The 24826-nt window shown below is 37.1% G+C and overlaps 1 protein-coding gene across 1 annotated transcript; it reads left to right on the top strand.

The window, feature by feature from the left end:
- The first annotated feature begins 1760 nt into the window (after positions 1-1760).
- LOC126947843 (mitochondrial import receptor subunit TOM6 homolog) lies at positions 1761-2333 on the top strand. Its single transcript, XM_050778925.1, has one exon. It carries the CDS (start codon positions 1779-1781, stop codon positions 2001-2003), a length of 225 nt encoding a protein of 74 aa, XP_050634882.1. The 5' UTR covers positions 1761-1778; the 3' UTR covers positions 2004-2333.
- The last annotated feature ends 22493 nt before the right edge of the window (positions 2334-24826 follow it).

Raw genomic sequence — 24826 nt, 5'->3', positions numbered from 1 at the left:
GAAAGAAATAAAAGGCCTCCCAATGGGACAGAAAAGATGTCAAGCTATGTCTCTTTGCCAATGATATGATTTTATACTTAGAAAACCCTAAAGACTCTGCCAAAAGTCTCCTGGTAAATGACTTTGGTAAAGTTTCAGGATACAAAATTAATGTATAAAAATCAGTAACATTTCTGTCCACCAATAACATTCAAGTTGAGAGCCAAATCAAGAACACAATCCCATTTTAAAAGCCAAAAAATAAAAACTAAAATACCTAAGAATACATCTAAATGAGGAGGTGAAAGGTCTCTACAAGGAGAACTACAAAACACTTCTAAAATAAATCACAGGTCACACAAGTGAAAAACATCCCATGCTCATGGATAGGAAGAATCAATGTCATTAAAATGGCCATACTGCTCAAAGTAACCTGTGGATTCAATGTTATTCCTGTAAAACTACCAATGCTATTTTCCACAAACTAAAAAACACTACTACAAAAATCGTATGTAACCAAAAAAGAGCCCTAATAAAGCAACAGTAGAGCAGAAAGAACAAAGTCAGACATATCACACTGCCTGATTCAAACTATGGTATAAGGTTATAGTAACCAATACAGCATGGTAGTGGTACAAAAACAGACACATAGACCAATGAAACAAAATTTAAAAACCTAGAAATAAAGCCATACACTTACAGCTATCTGATCTTCAACAAAATTGACAAAAATAAGCAGTGGGGAAAGGACTCCTTAATAAATGGCGCTGGGATAGCTGGCTAGCCATATGCAGAAGAATAAAACTGGATTTCATCCTTTCACTACATATAAAAATTAACCCAAGATGGATTAAATATTTAAATATAAGACCTCAACTGTAAGAATTCTAGAATAAAACCTAGGAAACACCATTATGGACATCGGCCTTGGAAAATAATTTATGACTAAGCTCGCAAAAGCAATTGGAACAAAAACAAAAATTGACAAATGGGACCTAATTAAATTAAAGAGCTTTTACATGGCAAAATAAACTGTCAAAAGAGTAAACAGACAACCTAGAGAATGGGAGAAAATATTCACAAACTATGCATCCAACAAAGGTCTAATATCCAGAATCGATAAGGAAATTAAAAAATTGAACAAACAAAGAACAAATAATCCTATTTAAATATGGACAAAAGACATGAACAGACACTTCTTGAAAATATAACATAACCTGGCTGAAGTGGCTCATGCCTGTAACACCAGCACTTTGGGAGGCTGATGTGGGAAGATCACTTGAGCTCAAGAGTCAAAGAACAGCCTGAGCAACATAGGGAGAACCTGTCTCTAAAAAATAATAATAATAATAATAATAAATAATAAATAAAAAAGAAGACATGTAAGTGGCCAAAAACCACGAAAAGTGTTCAACATCGCTAATCATCAGAGAAATGCAAATCAAAATCACAATGAGATACCATCTCTCACCAGTCAGAATGGTTATTACTAAAAAGTCAAAAAACAACAGATACTGGCGAGGCTGTGGAAAAGGGGAACACTTGTATACTGTTGGTGGAAATGTTAATTAGTTTAGACACTGTGGAAAGCAGTTGAGATTTCTCAGAGAACTTAAAAGAGAACTACCATTTGGCCCATCAATTCCATTTCTGGGTATATATCCCAAGAATTGCTCTGCCAAAAAGACACATGCCTTGTCTGTTTGCAGCGCTATTCACAAGAGCAAAGACATGGAATCAACCGGGGTTTCCCTCAGCAATGGACTGGATAAAGAAAATGTGGAGCGAAGGTTCCTACTATGGCTTCCAGCGGGGTCCCGGTGAGCGCTGCTGGCTCGGCTAATGAAACTCCCGAAATACCGGACAACGTGGGAGATTGGCTTCGGGGCGTCTACCGCTTTGCCACAGATAGGAATGACTTCCGGAGGAACTTGATACTAAATTTGGGACTCTTTGCTGCGGGAGTTTGGCTGGCCAGGAACTTGAGTGACATTGACCTCATGGCACCTCAGCCAGGGGTGTAGCCAAGTAGACAAATGGAATCCTGTGCTGAACCCGAATCTTCCAAAAAACAGCCTACAATCTGTGACCACCACAAGATGTGCCCTGATGGCAGCTGAAGTTTGATTCAGATGGGCACTTTTCTTCCCTCTCCCTGCCTAGTTTCCTTTTGTTCCTTGAGTCCACCCAGAATTCCATTCTCTGGTCAGCAGACAGGCTTAAGCTAAAGTATGGCCTCTGTTCTATAAAGTTCTGTACATAGTTCCCAAGCTTCTGCAGGGAGTGATCTTTGCTCTTGTCCTGAGAAATAACAGTGCTGTTTTAACAAACATTTGAAATAAATACCGCACACACACACACACACACACACACACACACACACACAAAGAAAATGTGGAACACATACATTGTGACTACTACATAGGCATAAAAAGATAATAAAATTATAAAATTATGCCCTTTGCAGCAACACGAATGCAGGTGGAGGCCATTATCTTAAGCAAATTAATGTAGGAACAGAAAAACAAATACCACACGTCCCCACTTATAAGTGGGAACTAAATATTAGCTACCACAGGATAATAGACACTGGAGACAAGTAGAGGGAGAGGGTGGGAGGAAGAGAAGCTGGGGTTGAAAAACTATTGCGTGCTATGCTCAGTACCGGGGTGATAGGATCAATCATACCTCAAACCTCAGCATCATGTCATATACCCAAGAAACAAACCTGTACATGCACCCCCCCAATCTAAAATAAAAGTTGAGGCCGGGCGCGGTGGCTCAAGCCTGTAATCCCAGCACTTTGGGAGGCCGAGACGGGTGGATCACGAGGTCAGGAGATCGAGACCATCCTGGCTAACATGGTGAAACTCCGTCTCTACTAAAAAATACAAAAAATTAGCCGGGCGTGGTGGCGGGCGCCTGTAGTCCCAGTTACTCGGGAGGCTGAGGCGGGAGAATGGCGTGAACCCGGGAGGCGGAGCTTGCTGTGAGCTGAGATCCGGCCACTGCACTCCAGCCCGGGCAACAGAGTGAGACTCCATCTCAAAAAAAAAAAAAAAAAAAAAAAAAAAAAAAGTTGAAATTTTTTTTAAAAAGAATTAATGATTTGCAATTAAGGATACACTTAAGACTTAAGTACAAAAATGTTTACCATAGCATTGTTTATAATTGTGACAAATTAGAAATAGCCTAAGTAGCAAAAGTAAAGGCTTGGTTAAATAAATTGTTGCACATATATACAATCGAACTTCTCGTGGCCATTAAAATATACATAGAACAATTATATTTATTAATGTGAAAATGTCAGCATATAGAAAAAATAATAAAAGGTTATAAACTAGCACAAATCTTTTTTATTTACAAAACAAGTTTATGTAGTATATATAAACAAATAAAAGGAGATTCAGTAAATTATTATGTTTAGCTAATTTTGGTGAGATGAAGGTGTTTTTTCTTATTATGTATTTTTATTTCCCAGCATTTAAAAATATTAATGCATATGACTAAAAAATATTATCAAAAAAAGAATATGCAAATAAAAAAGATTGTAAGGGCAACTAAGGGAGCTCTAAAAATCACTCCAATTTTGAAGACTTTATTCAAATGAAATACAGGAGCATTTCTAACACTATCATTACGTAGTATGAAGGCAGTATCAGGAGGGTCGAGGTCACATTGAGCTTAGAATAATACAAAATAAGATAAAAGGGGATGATTTTTTTTTTTTTCAGAGCAGGAAGAGAAAGAAGAGAAAGGGTGAAGCAAAGATAAAGAAGAAGGCAAGAACAAAAAAAGACAGAAAATAGGAACCCTTTATGACATTTTTCTGTCAAGAAAAGTGATGTTCAGATTTTTAAAGGCAGAACAAAGTTTACTAAGAGAATCAATGCCTGTAATATGCAAAAAAAATTGCAAGAAAGCACTTACATATTAGGGACTCTGATACATGGGCAAAGGTAGTAACAGAAGGAAATGGAGCAAGGAAACTGGGACAAGTCAAAGTAAATAGTTATGCAAAAATTTAAAGGACGGAATGAACTGAAGGGAATGTCTAATATTTGCAAGTAAATGGAAATTCCAGGAGTACAAGACCCTGACAGTAAATACAGCTGCTCTGCATGGAGGCTGCCTTAAAACTGCTCAGCAAAAGAGCTGCAGGGCCCTCTCAGTCCAACTAAGGCTTCAAAAATCTCTCTGTAATTCATCGAACTAGTCGTCCAGCTAACTGATTTGTTTGCAATATGGCCTGCTTGCTTTCAAGGATTTACTGGAAGATCATCTATTAAAATAAGAACAATCTTTGAATAGGCCATAGCTCTCATTATAAGATATATTAATTAATATATTTATTAATTGATATTAATATTATTAGTTGATATAAATAAATAAATAATGTATAATACCTTGTGATTATTAATGCTGAGCATTTATCAAATGTTTATTTCATAACAGACAACCCTAATGTATGCTTTTATTTACATTAGAACACTAAATTATTGCATCTACACTGTGAAGTAATTGCAGTTATGTTGTCCAGTTTTACATAAAAGAAAACCATCTGTAAAATGGAAACATTTAAATGACTACCAAAACATTGTACTTTTTACCTTCCTTGATGGATGTCCTAGCATTCAAGAGTCCTTAGTGAATAATATAAGGGAATTTCATTTGTCCTAGTAGTCGGCAAATATTTTATTTCTAATTGATTAGTTTTTGTATGTTCGTTAATTGTTTTTGTCATTTTACTTATGCTTCATTGTGTAACATAATTTGATGTTCTATGCCATATCTTTTAGGTTACAAAAAGAAATGTAGGGTGACATTGTGAAATAAAATACATTTTAAGTAAAGATCCCTGGTATGAAAACTAAGTTGGAGTTAGACAGCTAGATAGCAGTCTATTTGCAGCTCTGCAAATGACTTTCTCTAGTACATCTGGTTCAAACTGACAACACTTTTTTGATGCTCTACATGCATCTGGATCTTCTGTAGAAAAACATTTCCTCACATTACATTGCACTGCTGCAGGAATCAAACTGATTATAAACTGATAAACAGGCTGGTATACAGGCCACATGATTGATTTTTAATTGTCACAGTTACTTTCGTAAGACAGCCTGTCAGGAGAGTTTAAGTTAATGACAATAATTATGTCTCTTATTTCTAATAAAAATATTCCATGTACAATTATTCTATCTTGACTATTAAGTGGATCGACAAAAGAGAAAATATATCTTTCTACAACAGTGTCTTCTGACCTATTAACATAAAAGCTACACTATTTTCATTGTACATGCTTGTTAAAATTAGAAAATAAACACATTTGAACATTTTCTACCATGTCTCATCTCAAATGATGTTTTTAATCTCAACAGCTGACTTGAAGGAAGTGAGTTTTGCTTGATTTGTTTGTTGGTTTTTGTTTTGTTTTGTTTTGTTTTTACTACCAGATCTTCTTACCTTTCCTGTTAGTGTGTGTTTATGAGAAATCAGTGCTTTCTTGTTCTGAGATAGATAAAAATGAATATTGTCACGCAACTGTGCTGGGTGTAAGTAGAATGAGAGGCATTAGAACATGTCCACTGTACTACCCCAGCAGAAATGTTAAGTCTGAAGAAATAGCCTACTTCAGACCTTCCTAACATAAAAAATTGTGTGGGAAGTCAGTGGGCATCCTTGGTGGACTCTCAAAACTCCAAGGATACTGCTTTTAATTAATGTGATGTTTCACAAATGGGTGGATTCTAAGGGAATTTTGTAACAGCATCTGAAAAAATTACAAAAGTAAGTACTAATTTGGACAAAATAATCCATCTCCAAAAATACTGAATAATGGATGCTGTGAATAACTTCCCAGCTTAAGCTACCTTCCTCCCACTGTCAGAATGATTGCTTTGTTTGTCGTACCTAAACTGCATATGAGAAACTATCCATTTACTTGTAGTGGCATTAAATCCTCTTTCCTACAAACTGTAAAAGCTCCATTTTCTCAACTTGCCAACTTTTATCCTACCTACCAACTATGCAACCAGAAATAGTAAAAAATGTGGGGCCAACAAATTGCTGAACTATTCTATCAAACAATATGTCAAGGTCTAGGTCTTTACTGCCTTTTAAGAAAATTTACTACTTTTCTTGTGCGTGCTGATAATCTATAGCTCATACAGATGGCAGTTATACCACTCTCATTGCCCTCCATTCACCACTACCTTAAAAGACACACTGATATTTATGAACACATAAAATCACACGTGACCTATTTATCTAACCTATATGTTCCATTATAACATCAACTCAATCCTCAGCCATGAATCGTTTTCTGAAAAGTTGCCAAAATTTAAGTATTCTCTAACAAATTTGCCAGAGGTGGGTAAGAAGTTTAAATTATCCAAATATATACAGGTTTCATGAGAAAATAATAATGTATTAAACTAAAAATTAAACCGTGATTAGAACGTTGGAAATGTTTTTCTTTACTGGCAAGTGGTAGAAGATAGAAAATTGTAAACTAGTTATTTCTGATTATTTCATAGTTTTTACATTATATTTTTGATACAGAAAAAATATGATTTATATATAAGCATATGTGTATTTACCATGAGCTTCTTTACATAATGTTTATATGCACAAATTATGCCTGTAACTACTCAAAACAGTTTTCTATAGAAATTATCATTTCAAGGAAATATACTCTGATAAAATAGTAATTGTAATAATAATCATAGCTAACATTATTGAAGTATTATTTAGGAACTAAGCACAGTTCTAAGGGGCTCTCTGTATTAGCTAATTAATTACAACATTGCTATGAGGTAGGTACTCAGGAACTACATTTTACAGATGAGTAAGCTGCAAAGTTGAAAAGACGATTTGAACATTAGATAAAGTACTTCCTCAAATTGAACTACTCCTTGTGTTTAAAGCAAGCATTTTAGTAGCTGTGTTATTACCTATTCCAAGACATTAGGTTGCCTTAGTAAGTTATGGCTCAGGGCAGTAAATAGTCTAGATGATTTCAACTCATAAACAGAGTATAATTCTTGAATATGTTTTAAATAGATCATCCTAAAACTGAACCCTGACTTGACTTGCAACTTGGTTCTGAAATGGTACAATGGTCCAATAACAGACACATTTGGCAAAAAGTAAAATGTAGGTTTTTATTAGGCAGTTTTTAATAAATGAATCGAAAGAAATAAACAACTATTGACCTGAAAATATTTCGTCAATTTATTAAACATATTTGGAGAGCTATAGAAGAAAAAGCCCCTGACATAACAGATAAAATAAACTATGTCTGAAAGAAATATTAAGTTTCAAGCAAAAATAGTAAGCTGTAGGAGTTACTGCACTGTCCCATATGGGAGTCGCTGTCCACATGTGGCTATTGGACACTTGCATAAGTGGCTAGAACAAATTTGGATATGGTGTAAGTACAAGTAAGTACAAGATCCTTAATTTCACAGACTTAGTATTAAACAAAGGTAAAATATCTCATCAATAATTATTTATATTGATTACATTTTTAAAATATACTATTTATAATATATATATTGGATTAAATAAAACATATTATAAATCAATTATGACTTTTATTTTACTCCTTTAATGTGCCTATCACAAAATTTTAAATTATTTACAAGCTTCTCTTGCTCTAAAACATGTGGATGGTGCAATAATTTTCACTCTTGCTTTAAGGATATGATAATATATTAGTCTCTATAGATAAGAGCATTATAAGAAATTATGTTTAAAAGTCTTAAGATAGGAAGCCTTTAGAAAATCATATGCATAATATACTACTACTATAATGTGCTGTTTAATGACAGTTTAGTCAATTATTGACTGCATATATGAAGTTAATCCCATAAGATTATGATGGGACTAGCCTCACTGTATTTTTACTGTACCTTTTCTATGTTTAAGTAGGTTTAGGTACACAAATACTTGCCATTGTGTTACAATTGCCTGCAATATTCAGTTTGGTAACATGCTGTACAGATTGGTGTCTACCAGTAAAAGGCTATGCCATATAACCTGCCTTTGTAATAGGCTATACAATCTCGGTTTGTGTAAATACACTGTAATGTTCACAACAACATTACCTAGTAACATATTTCTCAGAATATATCTCTGATGTTAAGTGACACATGACTATATATAGGTCACTTTAAAAATTGAAATTAAAAGCCGAAATTGTAAATTAATCTGTATTTTTTTTTCAAAAGTCATTACATGGTAGGCTTTTTATAAAGAAATGAAATGCGTTTACTCAAAAGCAGATGCAAAAACAAATCACAAACTATGACACATGCTAATCAGAACACATACACACACAAAGAGTTGTCATTATATGAGAGAAATAAAAGGTGACAAAGAGGATCCAGTTGCTTAAAGACTTTTCATGGTACAAAAAAGAATACAAATTATAACAACAAATATTAAGGCTGTGCTTAATAGTGGTTAGGGGCATTTTTTCTGCCCCTACTCTTCCTTGATTCTAGATCTGCCACAGAAACTGTGTGTCCTTAGGCTGGTTGCTTAGTGTTATATTCCTGGTCCCAGCTACGTAGAGCCTGAGACAAAGGTTTGTATGCCAGTGGTTTGCTTAATTGTCTGACCCAAGGCAGAAAGCATTCAGGACAACTGGAATAAAAGAAAAGGAAGGAAAGCCAGTGCAAGAATGTCTTAGCAAGTTGGATACTGACTTCAAGATCTTCTAAGAAATTTTATAAAATGTCAGAGCTGTCTGTATCAGGAGGAAATGGGGAGAGCACATTTCCCATTGTCTCCTGGCACCCATGGATTAAGAATAGATGCACAGTCCTTCAGATTTTATTGGTTCATGTTCTGGTTACATGGCCCTGAGTTATGCTTGTACAAACGTAGAGCTGTGGTTGTTTCATATTGTCATGCAGAGAAGAGCTAAGAGCAAGATATGAGAGGTATGCTCACCAAGAAATGGTGTGACTTCACCTTTGTTAAGCCAAACAACAGCCTTTTGGAACTGGTCACTGCAGCAGTGGCTGAAAGAAGAGGTAAAGCAAAGGAATTCTGAAATGATGTACAAGATGTGAAAATATTAAATATTCACTTTCCCTGCTGACATCCATGCAAGATGAGACTTGCTCCTCCTTGCCTTCTGCCATGATCGTGAGGTCTCCCCAGTCATATGGAACTGTAAGTCCAATTACACCTCTTTTTTTTTTCTTTTTTTGCAAATTGCCCAGTCTCAGGTATGTCTTTATCAGCAGCATGAAAACAATCTAATAGAGTAAATTGGTACCAGGAGTGGGGTGTTCTGAAAAGATACCTGAAAATGTAGAAGTGACTTTGGACCTGTGTAACAGGGAGAGGTTGGAACAGTTTGGAAGGCTCAGAATAAGACTGGAAAATGTGGGAAAGTGTGGAATTTCCTAGAGATTTGTTGAATGACTTTGCCCAAAATGCTGATAGTGATATGGACAATAAGGTCCAGGCTGAAGTGGTCTCAGATGAAGATGAAAAACTTGTGAACTTTAGCAAAGGTGACTCTTCTTATGTTTTAGCAGAGAGAATGACAGAGTTTGGTCCCTGCCCTAGAGACTTGTGGAACTTTGAACTTGAGAGAGATGATCTAGGGTATCTGGCAGAATAAATTTCTAAGCAGCAAAACATTCAAGAAGTAACTTTTGTGCTGTCAAAAGCATTCAGTTATAAAAGGGAAAAAGACTATAAAAATCTGAAAAATTTGCAGACTGACAATGTGAAAGAAAAGAGAAATCCATTTTCTGAGGAGAAATTTAAGCTGGCTGCAGAAATTGGCATAAGTAGCAAGGAGCCAAATCTTAATCCCCAAGACAATGGGGAAAATGTCTCCAAGGCATGTCAAAGGTCTTCACCACAGCCCCTCCCATCACAGGCCCAGAGGCCTAGGAGGAAAAAGTGGTTTTCTGGGCTGGGCCCATGGTCCCCGAGCTGTGTGCAGTCTAGGGACTTGGTGCCTTGTGTCCCAGCCCCTCCAGCCATGACTGAAAGGGGCCAATATAGAGCTCAGGCCATGGTTTCAAATGGTGCAAACCCCAAACCTTGGCAGCTTCCACATGGTGTTGAGCTTATGGGTACAAGAAGTCAAGAACTGGGTTTTGGGAACCTCTGCCTAGATTTCAGATGTATGGAAACACCCGAATGCCCAGGCAGAAGTTTGCTGCAGGGGCTGGGCTCTCATGGAGGACTTCTGCTAAGGCAGTGCAGAAGGGAAATGTGGGGTCAGAGTCCCCAAACAGAGTCCCTACTGGGGCACTGCCTAGTGCAGCTGTGAGAAGAGGGCCACCATGGTCAAGAATGCAGGATGGTAAATGCATCTACAGGTTTCACTCTGTGCCTGGAAAAGCCACAGACACTCAATGCAATCCCATAAAAGCAGCTGGGAGGGAGGCTGTACCCTGCAAAGCCACAGGGGCAGAGCTGCCCAAGACCATGGGAACCCACTCTTGCATCAGTGTGACCTGGAAGTGAGACATGGAGTCAAAGGAAATCATTCTGGAACTTTGAAGATTTGACTGCCCAACTGGATTCCAGACTTGCATGGGCCCTGTAACACTTTCATTTTAGCCAATTTCTCCCATTTGGAACAGTTGTATTTACCCAATATCTCTATCCCCATTGTATCCAGGAAATGACTAACTTGCTTTTGATGTCACAGGCTCATAGGAGGAAGGGACTTGCCTTGTCTCAGTTGAGACTTTGGACCATGGACATTTGGGTTAATGCCAAAATGAGTTAAAACTTTGGGGGACTGGGGCCGGATACAGTGGCTCACACCTGTAATCCCAGCACCTTTGGAGGCCAAGGCTGGCAGATCACCTGAGGTTGGGAGTTTGAGACCAGCCTGACCAAAACGGAGAAACCCCGTCTCTAGTAAAAATACAAAAATTAGCCAGGTGTGGTGGTGTATGCCTGTAATCACAGCTACTCTGGAGGCTGAGGCAGAAGAATCACTTGAACCAGGGAGGCGGAGGTTGCGGTGAGCTGAGATAGCGCCATTGCACTCTAGCCTGGGCAACAAGAGTGAGACTCTATCTCAAAGAAGAATAAATAAATAAATAAATAAACTTTGGGGTACTGTTGGGAAGGCATGATTGGTTTTGAAATGTGAGGATATAAGATTTGGCAGCAGTGAAGGGCAAAATGATATGGTTAGGCTCTGTGTCCCCACCCAAATCTCATCTTGAATTGTATTCCCATAATTCCCATATGTTTTTGGAGGGACCTGTTGGGAAATAATTCAATCATGGGGGGCAATTTCCCTCATACTGTTCTTATTATAATGAATAAATCTCATGAGATCTGATGGTTTGATCAGGGGTTTCTGCTTTTGCATCTTCCTGATGCTCCCTTTGCCTGCTGCCATTCGAGTAAGACATGACTTGCTCCTCCTTGCCTTCCTCCATGATTGTGAGGTTTCCCCAGCCATGTGGAACAATAAGTCCAATTAAACCTCTTTCTTTTGTAAATTGCCCAATCTCTGATATGTCTTTATCAGCAATGTGTAAAAGACTAATACAAATGCCTATAAATCCTACTTTTTCACTTGGAAATGGGACTGAGAATGTGGGGGTTCAGTCAGGGTGGTGGCAGAAATTGTAAAATCATAGGAAATAACCCAAACCCTCTTGGATGGCCTGAGGGTTTGCATAAAGTGTTTGACTGAAGGTAGCTGGATTCTCTTAAAATCTTAGGGCATATATACATACGAATGTAGAGTAGTTTATCTAAATAGCTTGTTTACTCATGTGGTCCTAAGACCAACCTTTGGTCAACTACCAGGAGTATAATTGCTCTCTACTCGGGAGGTCGGCAATATCAATTACCCTCTAGTGGTGTTTACTCAAGGCCTTTGTCATTTAATCTATACTGAATAAATGTGAGTTTTGCTGGCTAATGGGCTGCAACTATTAACAGCATCCTCCTTGGTGTCTGTGAGTGGCCTGGACCCTCAGCCAGACTGACAGGCAAAGTATCTGTTTCAGTATATGTCATTCATCTCTAATTTGGTCAGGGTCTGCGGGACTGACCTCTGCATGAGGATCTTTCTCTTTCTTTTCTTTTCTTTTCTTTTTCTTTTCTTTTCTTTCTTTCTTTCCTTTCTTTCTTCTTTTCTTTCCTTTCTTTCCTTTCTTTCTTCTTTTCTTTCTTTCTTTTTCTTTCTTTCCTTTCTTTCTTTCTCTCTTTCTTTTTATTACTCAGATCAGCTATATCTGATCAGTATAGCATGTGATCTGCAAATTAGTGGCTTAAAATAAAAAAGCTTTTTTTGTTGTATTGTTTGTCCATTGTGTGTCGACAGGAGGAATCTCACTTTTGTAGCCACCCAGGAATCAAGACTGATAAAGGAGTCACCATTGTAACAATAAGGTTGACAAAGAAAAGTCAAGATGAGGGAAATAGAAAATAAAGTTCAACTTTTATTTGATAACTTTACCTATGCAAGAAGCAGCTCAGAGAATGAAAGGACATCTGTTCTCCCACTATCTTCTGCATGTATGTGTCCAAACGACCCTGAGTCCTGGTGTGGCCAAGGACACTGAAGATTATGTATCCATCATATCGTATTGAATATAATTGTGTTTGCACCAAGATTTACTATGAGGAAAGAGAGGGAAAAACTATATGCTCCACAACTAGGACTTCGTGGTAGTTTATAAACACTATAGGGGTCAAACTGATGAATGGTCAGAAAAAAAGGGAAGAGGTTGCACGGGAAAGAACAGCAGTGCAGAGTTAGAGGGAGAACACAGCTGGGCCCTTTCTCTGTTATTCAAAAGAGATGCTAGCAAGCCCCATGGTTTCTGCTGGCATCTTGTTTTCCAGAGCCCCCTCCTGCTGTGCTAATGAGGTGAAAAGTGACCTGCTTGTTCATTTTCTGGCTCTTTACTTAGTAATGGTATGACATGCTGAAAAACTGACTGCTTGTGCTGTGTTAGAGATTAGATTATGCAATCTCTAACAGATGCTCTTAGGGTTTTTGAAATAGCAAATCTGAAATTTCAAAACTGCATGTGTTTCTCATCTAAAATGCAGAAGGTGTAACAACACTCCTGTTAATTTCACACACTTTCACATATGGTTCTTCAATACAATGTGTCACAAGCTACCGGCCTACAAATTACTCAGTTTGCTATTCCAATCAATAATTATGAGCTATGAAGAGCCCTCAAGTGTCCAATTTCATTTGATGACATATTTTGCACTCTGATCCTTCTATCATAAGAAAGTGTTTTTCTTTTGATGGCATTAATATCACCTTTTAAGATCAGTTTTGCAAACTCAGCCCTCAAGGGGCATTTTATACCTTTTGTTACCAGATGAAGGGCATCTCCTTGTTTATGACCTTGAGGTCAGTACAGACAGAATATAAATGCATCCGTATTCCTGTGTTTGCATGTGAGGAAGTCAAAAAGAGGGGAGATAAGTTTACCTAGAATTGAGAATAGCATAATTTTTCATGAATTATGTTTTAAAAAGCATAGAGTAAAATACGGTTACTATAAAACAAACAAAATTTTATGCATCGGAAAGCAATAGTTCAACTGGGGCTATTAGAAAAATGTGACATAAATTCTGGGTCATTCAGTCATAAAAACAAAGATTATCTTTATTCTACCAGGAGTACTAATGAGAGAAACACCAATAAGATTCCTAATTCAAGTAATAGAACTTTATAAGCAAGACTGACAGAGTAGAGGCTCAAAAAATTATATTCAGCTTACTAGTGGGGTATCAGAGTTGTATTCTAGCTTTTAAATTAAAGAAAATTTTTAAAGAATGCACAAATTTAAATTCGTACAGAAAGAGACCTGGTCTCTGAGAAGAGAAGAATGTATATCTTCAGATTCTTTGAGTGGGATTTCTTTTCTTTCTCACTCTTTCCAATGTTACAAGTATTTGAGGTTTAAGCTCTCTTGGTCATCTAGGGAGGAGATATAAAACTTCTAGTGATAAAACTATTTGATTATTTAAAGGAAAAAGATGCTTACTGTGTCTCATGTCATACAATCCAAACTTTACCACAAAATAGCAATGGATCTCATGAGGGTCCTTGCTGATGTACTTTGGAATCAAAGGGGAGCTGAGCCCATGCCAAAAGACTAGCCAACCTCTTGAGCACCAACCACTTTTGGAGCACAGACTAGCTTCATTTGATCAGCAGCCTGATTCTTTTAGCTCATTGTCTTGCAAGAGGCATACCTGAATGCTTAGTTCTTTTCTGACTTATTCAATCTAGATATACTTCTTCATGATACTTCCAGGAAACCTGTACACCCAAGGAAAAGAGAAAAATATTCTACCGTACCTGAGAATGAGAAGGAAACTAATACATCTTGAAATCCCCAGAACTGATAATGTGGTTGGTTGGTTAATAAAACCCTTTTCCACAAACATAAAAAAGCTAGTGTTTCCATTAAAATAAAAATTAATTCATTCACCATATGTGATAGGGAACCTGAGGTTAGTGGGATGTCAAATGGAGGATAGGTGTTGGCTAGAACATAAAATCTGCAAAGATGAAATCTTCTTGGGGAAATATCTGCTTGCTACAGATAGGTATATATTAATAGATAAGTAAGCAGTTTTAGCTAAGAACACAAATATGATTTGACAAAAAGAAATATAAGTAGCTCATATTTTATGGAACTTGGGGTGTTTCAGGCAGCGAGGACATGTAAACATTTTCATAATTTATAAAACTCAGGTTAGGAGTATTGTATTATTTCAAGCCTGATATTATACAACCTACAAAAATAATTGTCAAACCAATAGTGATGGCTATGAAAATAAAAAGAAAATTTTAAAGCAAAATGCTTAAGAAAAATCAAGATGGTCCTTTATGCAAATATAAGAACTCGTATAAATACCTAAGGATAGCATCATATAGCCAAGTAAATTTGAATTTCTATCCAGAACAATGTTTCAGAACTATTCCACAGTCTAAGTAATCTAATGATATTACAATAATGTCACTATCCATAGATGATACACACATATGCAGACATAAACACTCACAAAGAGTGTACCTACCATCAAAGGCTAAAATCTCATCTGTTTCGTATCTTAGGCTCATTATATACAACTTATCTAATTCAATCTTCTTCAATATCATAAACCTTTAAAAATAAAATGTAAAAAAGAAGACTATTGGAAAACCAAAGTTCTCGTTATTGCAATTATTGAACTTACCAATACAAGATCTTTGAGGAGGGATTTGATCTTGACACAGAAACTTATCAATTCTGTTTCCATAGAAGTAATCATTTTAGGGCTCTTGATGCTGAAAAATGTCCTAATTTCTGTCTCGTTGACCATGTACTCATCTCAGGTGCACTAATCCACCCATCACATTTGGTAAATTGATATATAGTTTTTTTTTTTCATTATAACAGAAAATTTTCTTTGATGTATCTGGCTTCCATGGAGAAGATAAGATGAAAGAAACATTGAAAAATGGTCTGGAGTAGGCATCAACTAGTCTGTGTGAAGCTAAAGGACTAAACAAAGTCAAGGCTAAAGTTTCTTACAGATCTAATATTCTGATTTTTTTTTTTAATTATATCTTCTCTTTAAAGTAGGCACTCTCATCCTTTGTGACAAGATGTTTAACTACAGGTCATGTTCTTCAGTTAACAATATCAAATAGCATCACTTTGTTTTCAAGTAGTCTCAAGTTCAGTCCCACCTTATAAGAGGCACTGATACAATGTATTATTTAAACAATTCATGAAAGAAATTCAGGAAGATTCATAAAACCTAAAATTGATTGACATTGTTTAACAAGTTGAGAGATGGGAGTGAACTACATCCAGAAAAATTTGGTTCAGATCATTCAATGAGATATGATATTTGAAATATTTTGTATTCATTCACACCTAAATTGCACTCACAATGTGTGTTTCTTCAAAATATAAATTTGTTTATGTAAATGGATGCTGTATATGCAACATACAGGCAGAAAAATTCTATTTAGGCATAAAAATCTTTATTTTATGTGCCTAGGAAGAAGATGTAAACTTACACACGGAACCTAAACTTTGAGCATCTGAAAGTGGTTAAAAAAATGGTAAAAAGTTCACCTACTAGCTAACTGGTAGGAAAAATGTGCTGTGATTTTCTGTTCATATTCTAAGATAGCTTCAGATTGGTCTTAAATTGAGTTTCAAATTATAAAATAATGACCGTAGGTCACTCATGAATTTCTTTAATTCCCTGCCTAGATAGACTCACATATATACCTAGCCTGATGCTAGGCAGGAGAGGCTTTCCAATCTACACTAGTCTCTTTTCATCCTTTTATATAGCTACAGATAATATCGCTACTTCTTCCTTTGGCTCATCTGAAAATCATATGAGGTATTATTGTTTGGAAATTTAAACCATAGTGGCACATATCATTCAGTTTTTCTTTCTTTTGAGTCATACTCTATTTGATTTTGACCACTGAACTAATCTTTTCCAATGATTTTCCATTATTTCTTTTGTTAGTTACCACCCTATCAATAACTCAAGTATATCAACCTATTGCAGGTACATTATGATCTTCCTTATTCAGAGCTTTTCTTCTTAAAATAATACCCTTTATTCTAATAATAACATTGTATTTTGCAAATGTCTCAAATGTTGGAAGAAATATCCTAAAAGGGAATGAGTTCTGTTTTTCATTGCATTCTTATAAGTGCATTGCCTGCACACTGCCTGACAAACCTATTAGGTGCCCAATGAATATCTAATATTTTGCAAGTTTCACTGGCTTTGTAAAAATCAAATAAAAAATATCCTGCAGGACTTCAGTAAAAATACATAGGTTTTACTGCTTTTGAAGTCATGTTTCATTTCTAAGCTACATTACTATTTGTGCATTTCACTCAGCTTTAATTAAAGTTAAACCCAAAATACCTTTACACCTATACAAAAGTTATCCTGGACTCTACTATCAAAGAAAGACTCAAAAGTGTAAGAGAACAAGTATAAAAAAATAGAAGAAAGGGAAAATGGAACATAAAACAGGTATTATTTTAATTTTCTACTATCAAGAAATCCAGACTTTTTTTGTGGTGACAGGACGAGAAGGAGTAATGGAGATATGCAGCTAATTATGAGGACACAAAACAAATCTGCATATGAAACATGTAATACCTTGAACAAGCAATTTTGCAATAAGATAAAATACTCACAATGTTTCCTGTAAACACTGTGTCACATCAAAAGCATATTTCTTTTGAAGCTTATTTCTGAATCACCAAGAAATATTCTGTTACTATCAAAAGTAACTTTGTCAAATCTTTCAAAAAATTTAATAAATTACTTATAATTTACTACCCATGACTTTATGTATTATTATTCTTATAATTAAATTAATAGTCTAAAGGATTCTGTGATAACAGTGGTATTTTTGTATGATAACCAATGATTGATGATCAAATGCAAAGCGAACTAGTAATTTACCTCAGCAAATAATCCACTATACCCACATTTCATGGCATCACAACTTACTTGCTGTAACTCAAAGGAGTATCTTTTGACAAGGTTTCAGTAGTGTTTCTTTAATTAAAGGGCGCCTAACACAATACAGGTTAACTCTTCCAATCTAGATGCTAGTAGATATATCCTGGGATTTGCCACAGGCAAATGCGACTGTATGCCTTCTTCATTAGCATGCAGCCTGGTAGAAGAAACTAAAAAAGCCTGTGCATGAAGAGGTAGAGGGACTCCTAGTACTGCATACTGATGGCTATGGAGAAATGTGTATGCCTAAACTTTCCTAGGGAGCAGAACAGAAACACTTGACAATTCTGAAGCACACTCGTCATTTTTGAGTGACATTATTTAATTTCCGGTGAAAGCACTGACACGATTTTTCCAACTTGTGATTTGCCGAATGGTTTACAATTGTTTTCCCCATCTGAAGAAATCCATAACATAATATTTATTTACTTTTTAAATTAATTTACTTTTTTATTTATTAATTTTTTAGAAACAGAGTCTCACTTTGTTGCCCAGGCTGGAGGACAGTAGCACCATCATACCTCACTACAGCCTCAAACTCATGGGCACAAGCGATTCTCTTGCCTCAGCTTCCTGAGTAGCTGGGACTACAGGCACACACCACCACACCTGGCTAATTGTTTTAATTTTTTATAGAGATGGCATCTTGCTATGCTGCCTAGGCTGGTCTCAAACTCCTAGCCTCAAGCAATCCTCCTGTGTTGGCCTCCCAAAGTGCTGTAATTATAAGCAAGAGCCACCTCGGCCAGCCAACATAATGTTGATTTATATTAAAGAGTTTTGTGTGATGACAAAGATAATAGATGAGTGGGAGAAGTGAACATATAGATGTATCTTCAGCCACGAAGGGTAACGTAAGAAGCATCTGACCGTACTTGTGAGAGGTGACAATGTGCTAGTAGCCCTCGCTCGCTCCCTCTCGGCGCTTCCTCGCCCTCCGTGTCTGCTCTGGCCGCGCTCGAAGAGCCCTTCAGCCCGCCGCTGTCCTGTGGGGGCCCCCTCTCTGGGGCTGGCCGAGGCCGGAGCCGGCTCCCTCTGCTGGCGGGGAGGTGTGTAGGGAAAGGCTCGGGCAGGAGCCGGGGCTGTGCTTGGCTCTTGCCAGCTGGCGCGGGTTTCAGGTGGGCATGGGCTGGCCTGGCCCACACTTGGTGCTGCCGGCCAGTGCCTGCTGGGCTTGGTCAGAGGCTGAATCCCTTGCGTGGACTGCCGTTCCCTCCAAGCGGGATCATTGGCCTCGATAGCAGGTCTCAGTCCGCCTCTTTCTCGCTTCCCCTCTTTTCCTCTTGATTGTCTGGGACTAGCTCCCTCTGGGCTCCCAGAGTGCCCGGGCAAGGTGCTGCAAAGCCCTGCAGCTGGTGCCAGTGAGAGGTGAAGCCAGCTGGGCTTCTAGGATGGGTCTGGGATGGGTGGGGACTTGGAGAACTTTTCTGTCTAGCTAAAGGATTATAAATGCACCAATCAGCACTCTGTGTCTAGCTAAAGGTTTGTAAATACATCAATCAGCACTCTGTCAAAACGGACCAATCAGCACTCTGTAAAATGGACCAATCAGCTCTCTGTAAAATGGACCAATCAGCAGGATGTGGCCAGATAAGGCAATAAAAGCAGGCCACCCTAGCCCTAGTGGCAACCTTCTGGGTCCCCTGTGGAAGTGTTGTTGTTTCGCTTGGCAGTAAGTCTTGCTGCTGCTCACTCTTTGAGTCTGTGCAGCCAGTAAGAGCTGCAACACTCACTGCGCAGGGTCTGCGGCTTCATTCTTGAAGTCAGGGAGACCAAAAACACACCAATTCGGGACACACTTGTACTAAAATACAAACAACTTTTCAGCTGAAGAAGTGCTTTTAAGCTTTCTACATACATTTATTTGTTCACTTAGTCAACAAACTGACGTAATCTTAATCCATTCCTTCTACTGCTGACCCACTAAACATCCCTTCCTATAAAAGGCAAAACCAGCTAGAAGCGTTTAAATGAAACTGCCTTTAGAAGCCTCAAATTCTTATTAGACAGAAAAATGGACAATATGAAGAAGGAAGATTGGTTTTTTTTTTACAATGAGAAACTTTTTGCGTATTATTTTTTGAAACGCCTTACAAAACTGCATCCTATAAGCACATTTCCAAAGCTTTCACTCAAATAATAGTAGTGACATTTTCGTTACATTGCTCAAGTTTGAAGAAATCCCAAAATAGCTCAGCACTAAACACAGATGATCTGCCAAATTCCAAATCTGCAGTCCCAACAACATTCAAAGATAAGTTATTTTAAATATTTTACACACAACTAGCATGGTTACCCGCCACTTTTTGGAGCAATTTGTAAAGCTTGATAGTGGATGGTCTTGGATGAAGATCTGCTGTAACACAGTTGAGCATTTCTGCTCCTTAAGAAAAGTGGTATTCAGGGAAGGATGACATTATACTCTGGAATTAAACTTGGGAAGGAATTGGTTTTATTTTTTGTTAATACAATTCACTACATCCTCTGGCATTTTCATCCATCAGAGAGTAAGAAAGATAAAGAGTAAATCAACATTTTGCTTTACTTTTATTCAACTCCCAGATATTATAGAATGAATACTAGAACCCTGTTCTGGCCTTTAAACAATTTTACTTCACATTGAAGTGGTGATATTTGGAAGACAAACCTCGTTTTCATCAACACATGTCTTCTGAGTGGTGTTTGAGTAACTACTAAGTAATTTCTACAAAGTTTTGTAGGAATGCTGTGAAATTATGCTGAAAACAGAGTTAAGTGGTTGGGAATAGAATGAAGGTGGAGGTAATCAGGAGGCACTCTTGACTACTATTGTTCTTTTTTAAAATTATTTTAACTCTTATTTTAGATTCAGGAGTACATGTGCAAGTTTGTTACATGGATAAATCGCTTGACACTGAGGTTTGGGGTAAGATTGATTCTGTTGCCCATGTACATATGAAAAAATGCTCAACATCACTAATTATTAGGGAATTGTGAATCAAAACTATAAGAAGATACTACCTTAGACCAGACAGAGTGGCTGTTATTAAAAGATCAAGAAATAAAAGACATTGTTGAGGTTGCAGAGAAAAGAGAACACCAAAGCTACCAAATGTCTGGACTTAGTCTGGTCTACCTTCATTGTGCTTAGCACACTTACAGTAACCTATAGTTGGGCAAAATTATCCAACACAAAGCCTATGTTACAATAAGGTGTTGAATATCTCATGCATTTTATTGGACACTCTACTGAAAAACAAAATGGTTGTGTGAATACTTGTAGTAGTTTCTACTGAATACATATCACTTTCACATCATTGTAAAGTCAAAAAATTGGAAGGCAAGTCAATGTAAGTCACAAACCATCTTTACTCTGCTAAATTCAAAGGCTATATTCTTCTTCTCCTTCACTTTGTTCTTCTTTTTATTCCTTAAACTTTCCTTCTCTGTGGTACTTAAACTAGTAACAAACCCTTGCTACCTTTTATATGTGAGTTTAGTCTGCCTTCTCCTTGATATTTTCTTACGTAAATGTTATCTTCCTTCCTCTTTGACTAATTTCTTTGCTAAGAAAACTCTACTCCAAGTAGGCCAAACTGAGCGCTTTAGGGCACTGTCCTCTGGACAGACAAGTTTCCCAAGACTTATGATCCCAACTGTAAGTACAGGGATTTCCCAAAACCACTCTCAAGTTTGACAATTCACTAGGGAGACTCACAGAACTCACTGAAAGCTATTATGCTCACAATCATGCTTATTACAGAGAAAGATTACAAATTAGAACCAGCCAAAGGAAGAGACACCGAAATGTGAGCAGTGAGCCGAGATCCAGCCACTGCACTCCAGGGTCTAGGAGGGTTTCAAAGGCAAAGCTTCTGCTGTTTTCCTGCATCAGTATGTGAACATACACATGGAGTACTGTCAACCAGAGAAGCTTGGCTGGGCTGAGCTGTCCAGAGAGTTTATTGAGGCTTCATAGGTAGGCATGATTAATTAATTAATTGCCTACATATTTGAACTCAGTCTCCAGCTCCCCACCAACATTTAGATTAAGATGATATAATATGATTCATAGTTGCCACCCTAAACTACATGGTTGGTCTTTGTGATGTGGCCAGGCCCCCACTCTAAGACTGCTGAGTGTGATAATCCTCACCATGAATCATCTTAATTGCATAAAATAACAGGTATAGTTTCAAGAGTCCACCTTGGATAATGAAGACATTTCCGTAACTCTGAAAATTGTAAGTGTTTAGAGGTTGCCATCTAGAAGCCGAGGACAAACTCCAGACTTCTCTTTGGGTGAGGCCACATTTTTCATCACACACACTCCATTGAGGCCCTCTTCTCATCATCCATCACCGTCTATATTCATTTCTATTGTGTCAACGGATACTAATAAATGATTAATAAATATTAATCATTTGAATTTTATATTTCCATAATTTCATCTTTGTGCATCTGTTTCCTCATTAATAGCAAAACCAAATATTTTCAAAATTTATTTCTGTGGTAAAACAATATGATAATGGTTGCGAGGTGCTTTGTAAATTGCAAAATACTATTATGCGTCTTTCCAGAAATGACTAATAAATGACTCTCAAATCTGTATCCCAGAGTCCTCTCCTGGGCTTTATTTTTAAGTATCTGTTGGGCATTTTTACCTATGTGACTCACTGACATCCTTAGATCTGTACTTTCAAAGTCAAACTCATTATCTTTCTTCTAAATCCTTTCTCTCATGGGTTTCTTTCTCTATTAATGACAACATTCTCATCAAAGTTGGAACCTGGAGTCATTTTTTTTTTCTCTCCTTTAGGTTTCATTTCTAATCAGTTGCTTACATTCAATATAATCTGTCTCTACGCTGTATGTAGCTGTGTTTTAAATCTCCTTATCTTTCATTTGAACCAACATAATAGACTTGTTTATTCCCATGTTATCTCCCTCTAACTTTGACCAATAAATGGACAAAGTTAGAGGGAGATAACTTGGATTTCCAAAATAAGGTTATGATTATACTCTTTAGCATCTCAAAATTCTTCAAGAGCTCTCTGGTGAATTGAGAAGTAGTAATCCTTTACAGTTGCATAATAATGTTTTGCAATTTACAAAGCACCTCACAATCATTATCATATTGTTTTACCACAGAAATAAACTTTGAAAATATTTGGTGTTGCTATGAACGAGGAAACTGAGACGCACAAAGATGAAATTCTGGAATTTTTTGGTAACTGACAGAGATTTACATCTCATCTATTATATTCAAATCCACTCTTGTATGAGACAGAGGAATATTCCTCATGTAGTCATCCAGTGTCTTCTATTGTGAAGGCCTGCTGTACCTCTTTGATCTTACGTGCCATCACCAACACCCACTAATTCTATATTTTAGTTAAATTCTACAACTCACATATCTTAGTTTTGAATCACTGCAATTTTATGTTTTGTGTGATATCTACTCTACTTTTCCCTTTTGTTATCCTATACATTATCTCAATTCTTCAGAAAGTCTTTACTGATATTGAGTCTATGTGATCTCTTCCTTGTGCTTTTTACTTTTTCGTGTATTACTTCCTTATGTCCACAAGCTTGAAGGTGTATGTATTCCCAAGTGATGAGTACACACAGGACCTTTCACAGATATGCCACAAATATTTAACTGACGTATTTTATTTGTTTCTATACCATGTTTCAAAGAGTATGAGAATTCTTATGATGGATTTGACCTAAGCATTCTATATTTGGCAGAAGAAAGAAAAAAACAGATATATGTTAAAGAAAAAAATATTCTGAGACTTGTTCAATTGGTAAGAAAAATTTTATATAGGACTATTGCAGTAGATGTCAAGACTATTGGCCGAGTGCAGTGGCTCACGCCTGTAATCCCAGCATTTTGGGAGGTCAAGTCCAGCAAATCACTTGAGTCCAGGATTTTGAGAACAGCCTGACCAATATGGTGAAACTGCCTCTTTACTGAAAGAAAGAAAGAAAGAAAGAAAGAAAGAAAGAAAGAAAGAAAGAAAGAAAGAAAGAAAGAAAGAAAGAAAGAAAGAAAGAAAGAAAGAAAGAAAATAGTGGGGTGTGCTAGCATGTGTCTGTAATTCCAACTACTCAGGAGGCTGAGGCACGAGAATTGCTTGAACCCTGGAGGCTGAGGTAACAGTGAGCCAAGATCACTGCACTCCAGCCTAGGAAACAGAGCGAGACTCTGTCTCAAAAAAAAAAAAAAAAAAAGAAGAAGAAGAAAAAAGATGTCAAGAATATTGCAATAGAATAGAGAGATCAACTCAACTCTCGATACAATAAAATCATCTGGAAATTTATAGCTGTAGGAGAGGAAAGGGTTTTGTTTTTGTTGTTTTTTTTTTTAAACCTATCATGAGGTTTATTGTTGAGTCCCCTATAACAAAGGGCAGATTAAAGAGAAAAGCATACAAATTTATTTAATATAAGTTTTCTATGACAAAGGAGCCTTTATAAATAAAGGGCCAAAGAAACAGGTAAACTTGTGTATTTGTATGCTTATGTTTGATGAAAAGTGGATAGTCATAGAGAAATATGATTGGAGGACAAAAGGATATGACCTAATGGTAATAAACTGGGGGAAATTTAGCAAAGCCTGTTTGTTCAGATTTTCCTCTGAGTCCCTGTGTCTTCACAGATAAGGGTGTTTCCATCCTCCTGGGATAAGGAGGGCAACTCTTCAATGGGTATTTTATGACCTGCTTTAGGGGAGAAGGGCAAAAGGAAAGATGAGACGGAACTTCTGCTTCTGCTTTTTTATTTCTCAAAATGCCAAGGTTCAATATTTTGGGGTAGCATGTCCTGAACCCTACCATAGCCAAGAAGAAGTGGGAGGGTGTCAGTGGATGGAAAATTACTAAGAGGGGGTCATCAGGGTAGGGGTGCCCTTGCTAACCAATTAGTCAGAATTCTTGCTGAAGGAGGCAGGGGGCATCAGATATCCAGGGTAGGGGTATTCTTCCTAACCTGAGTCAGCAGAATTCTGTTGCAGCTGAACTAAGGAGGACAAACAAAAAGCTCAAAGGCAAGGTTTAGTTGCAAAGAAAGCTCAAAGGAGTCTGTCTAAAGTTTGGTCAAGTAGAGAGTTTTTGTCACATGTTAGGTAGGACAGGAGAGAATACTGGTTTTCTTACCCTGAACAGCTACATTTCCCTTAGTTTCCCTTTTGGATTAATGACTAATGAATTTTGCCTAATTTATTTTAGTCCATGTATAGTTTTATCTCATCCACATTAAGGAGATATTATCAGTTTTATGTGAGGCAGCTTAACCCCTCATGGCTATCAAGGGATGCCCAGTT

The sequence above is a fragment of the Macaca thibetana genome, chromosome 2 (assembly GCF_024542745.1).
Source record: "Macaca thibetana thibetana isolate TM-01 chromosome 2, ASM2454274v1, whole genome shotgun sequence".
Lineage (NCBI taxonomy): Eukaryota > Metazoa > Chordata > Mammalia > Primates > Cercopithecidae > Macaca > Macaca thibetana.
The sequence above is the reverse complement of the archived record's forward strand: the minus strand, read 5'-3'. Positions and strand labels throughout refer to the sequence as shown.

Bases quoted from the DNA above. Each gene is read 5' to 3' on its own strand.
- LOC126947843 (XM_050778925.1), top strand. From the start codon at position 1,779: ATGGCTTCCAGCGGGGTCCCGGTGAGCGCTGCTGGCTCGGCTAATGAA.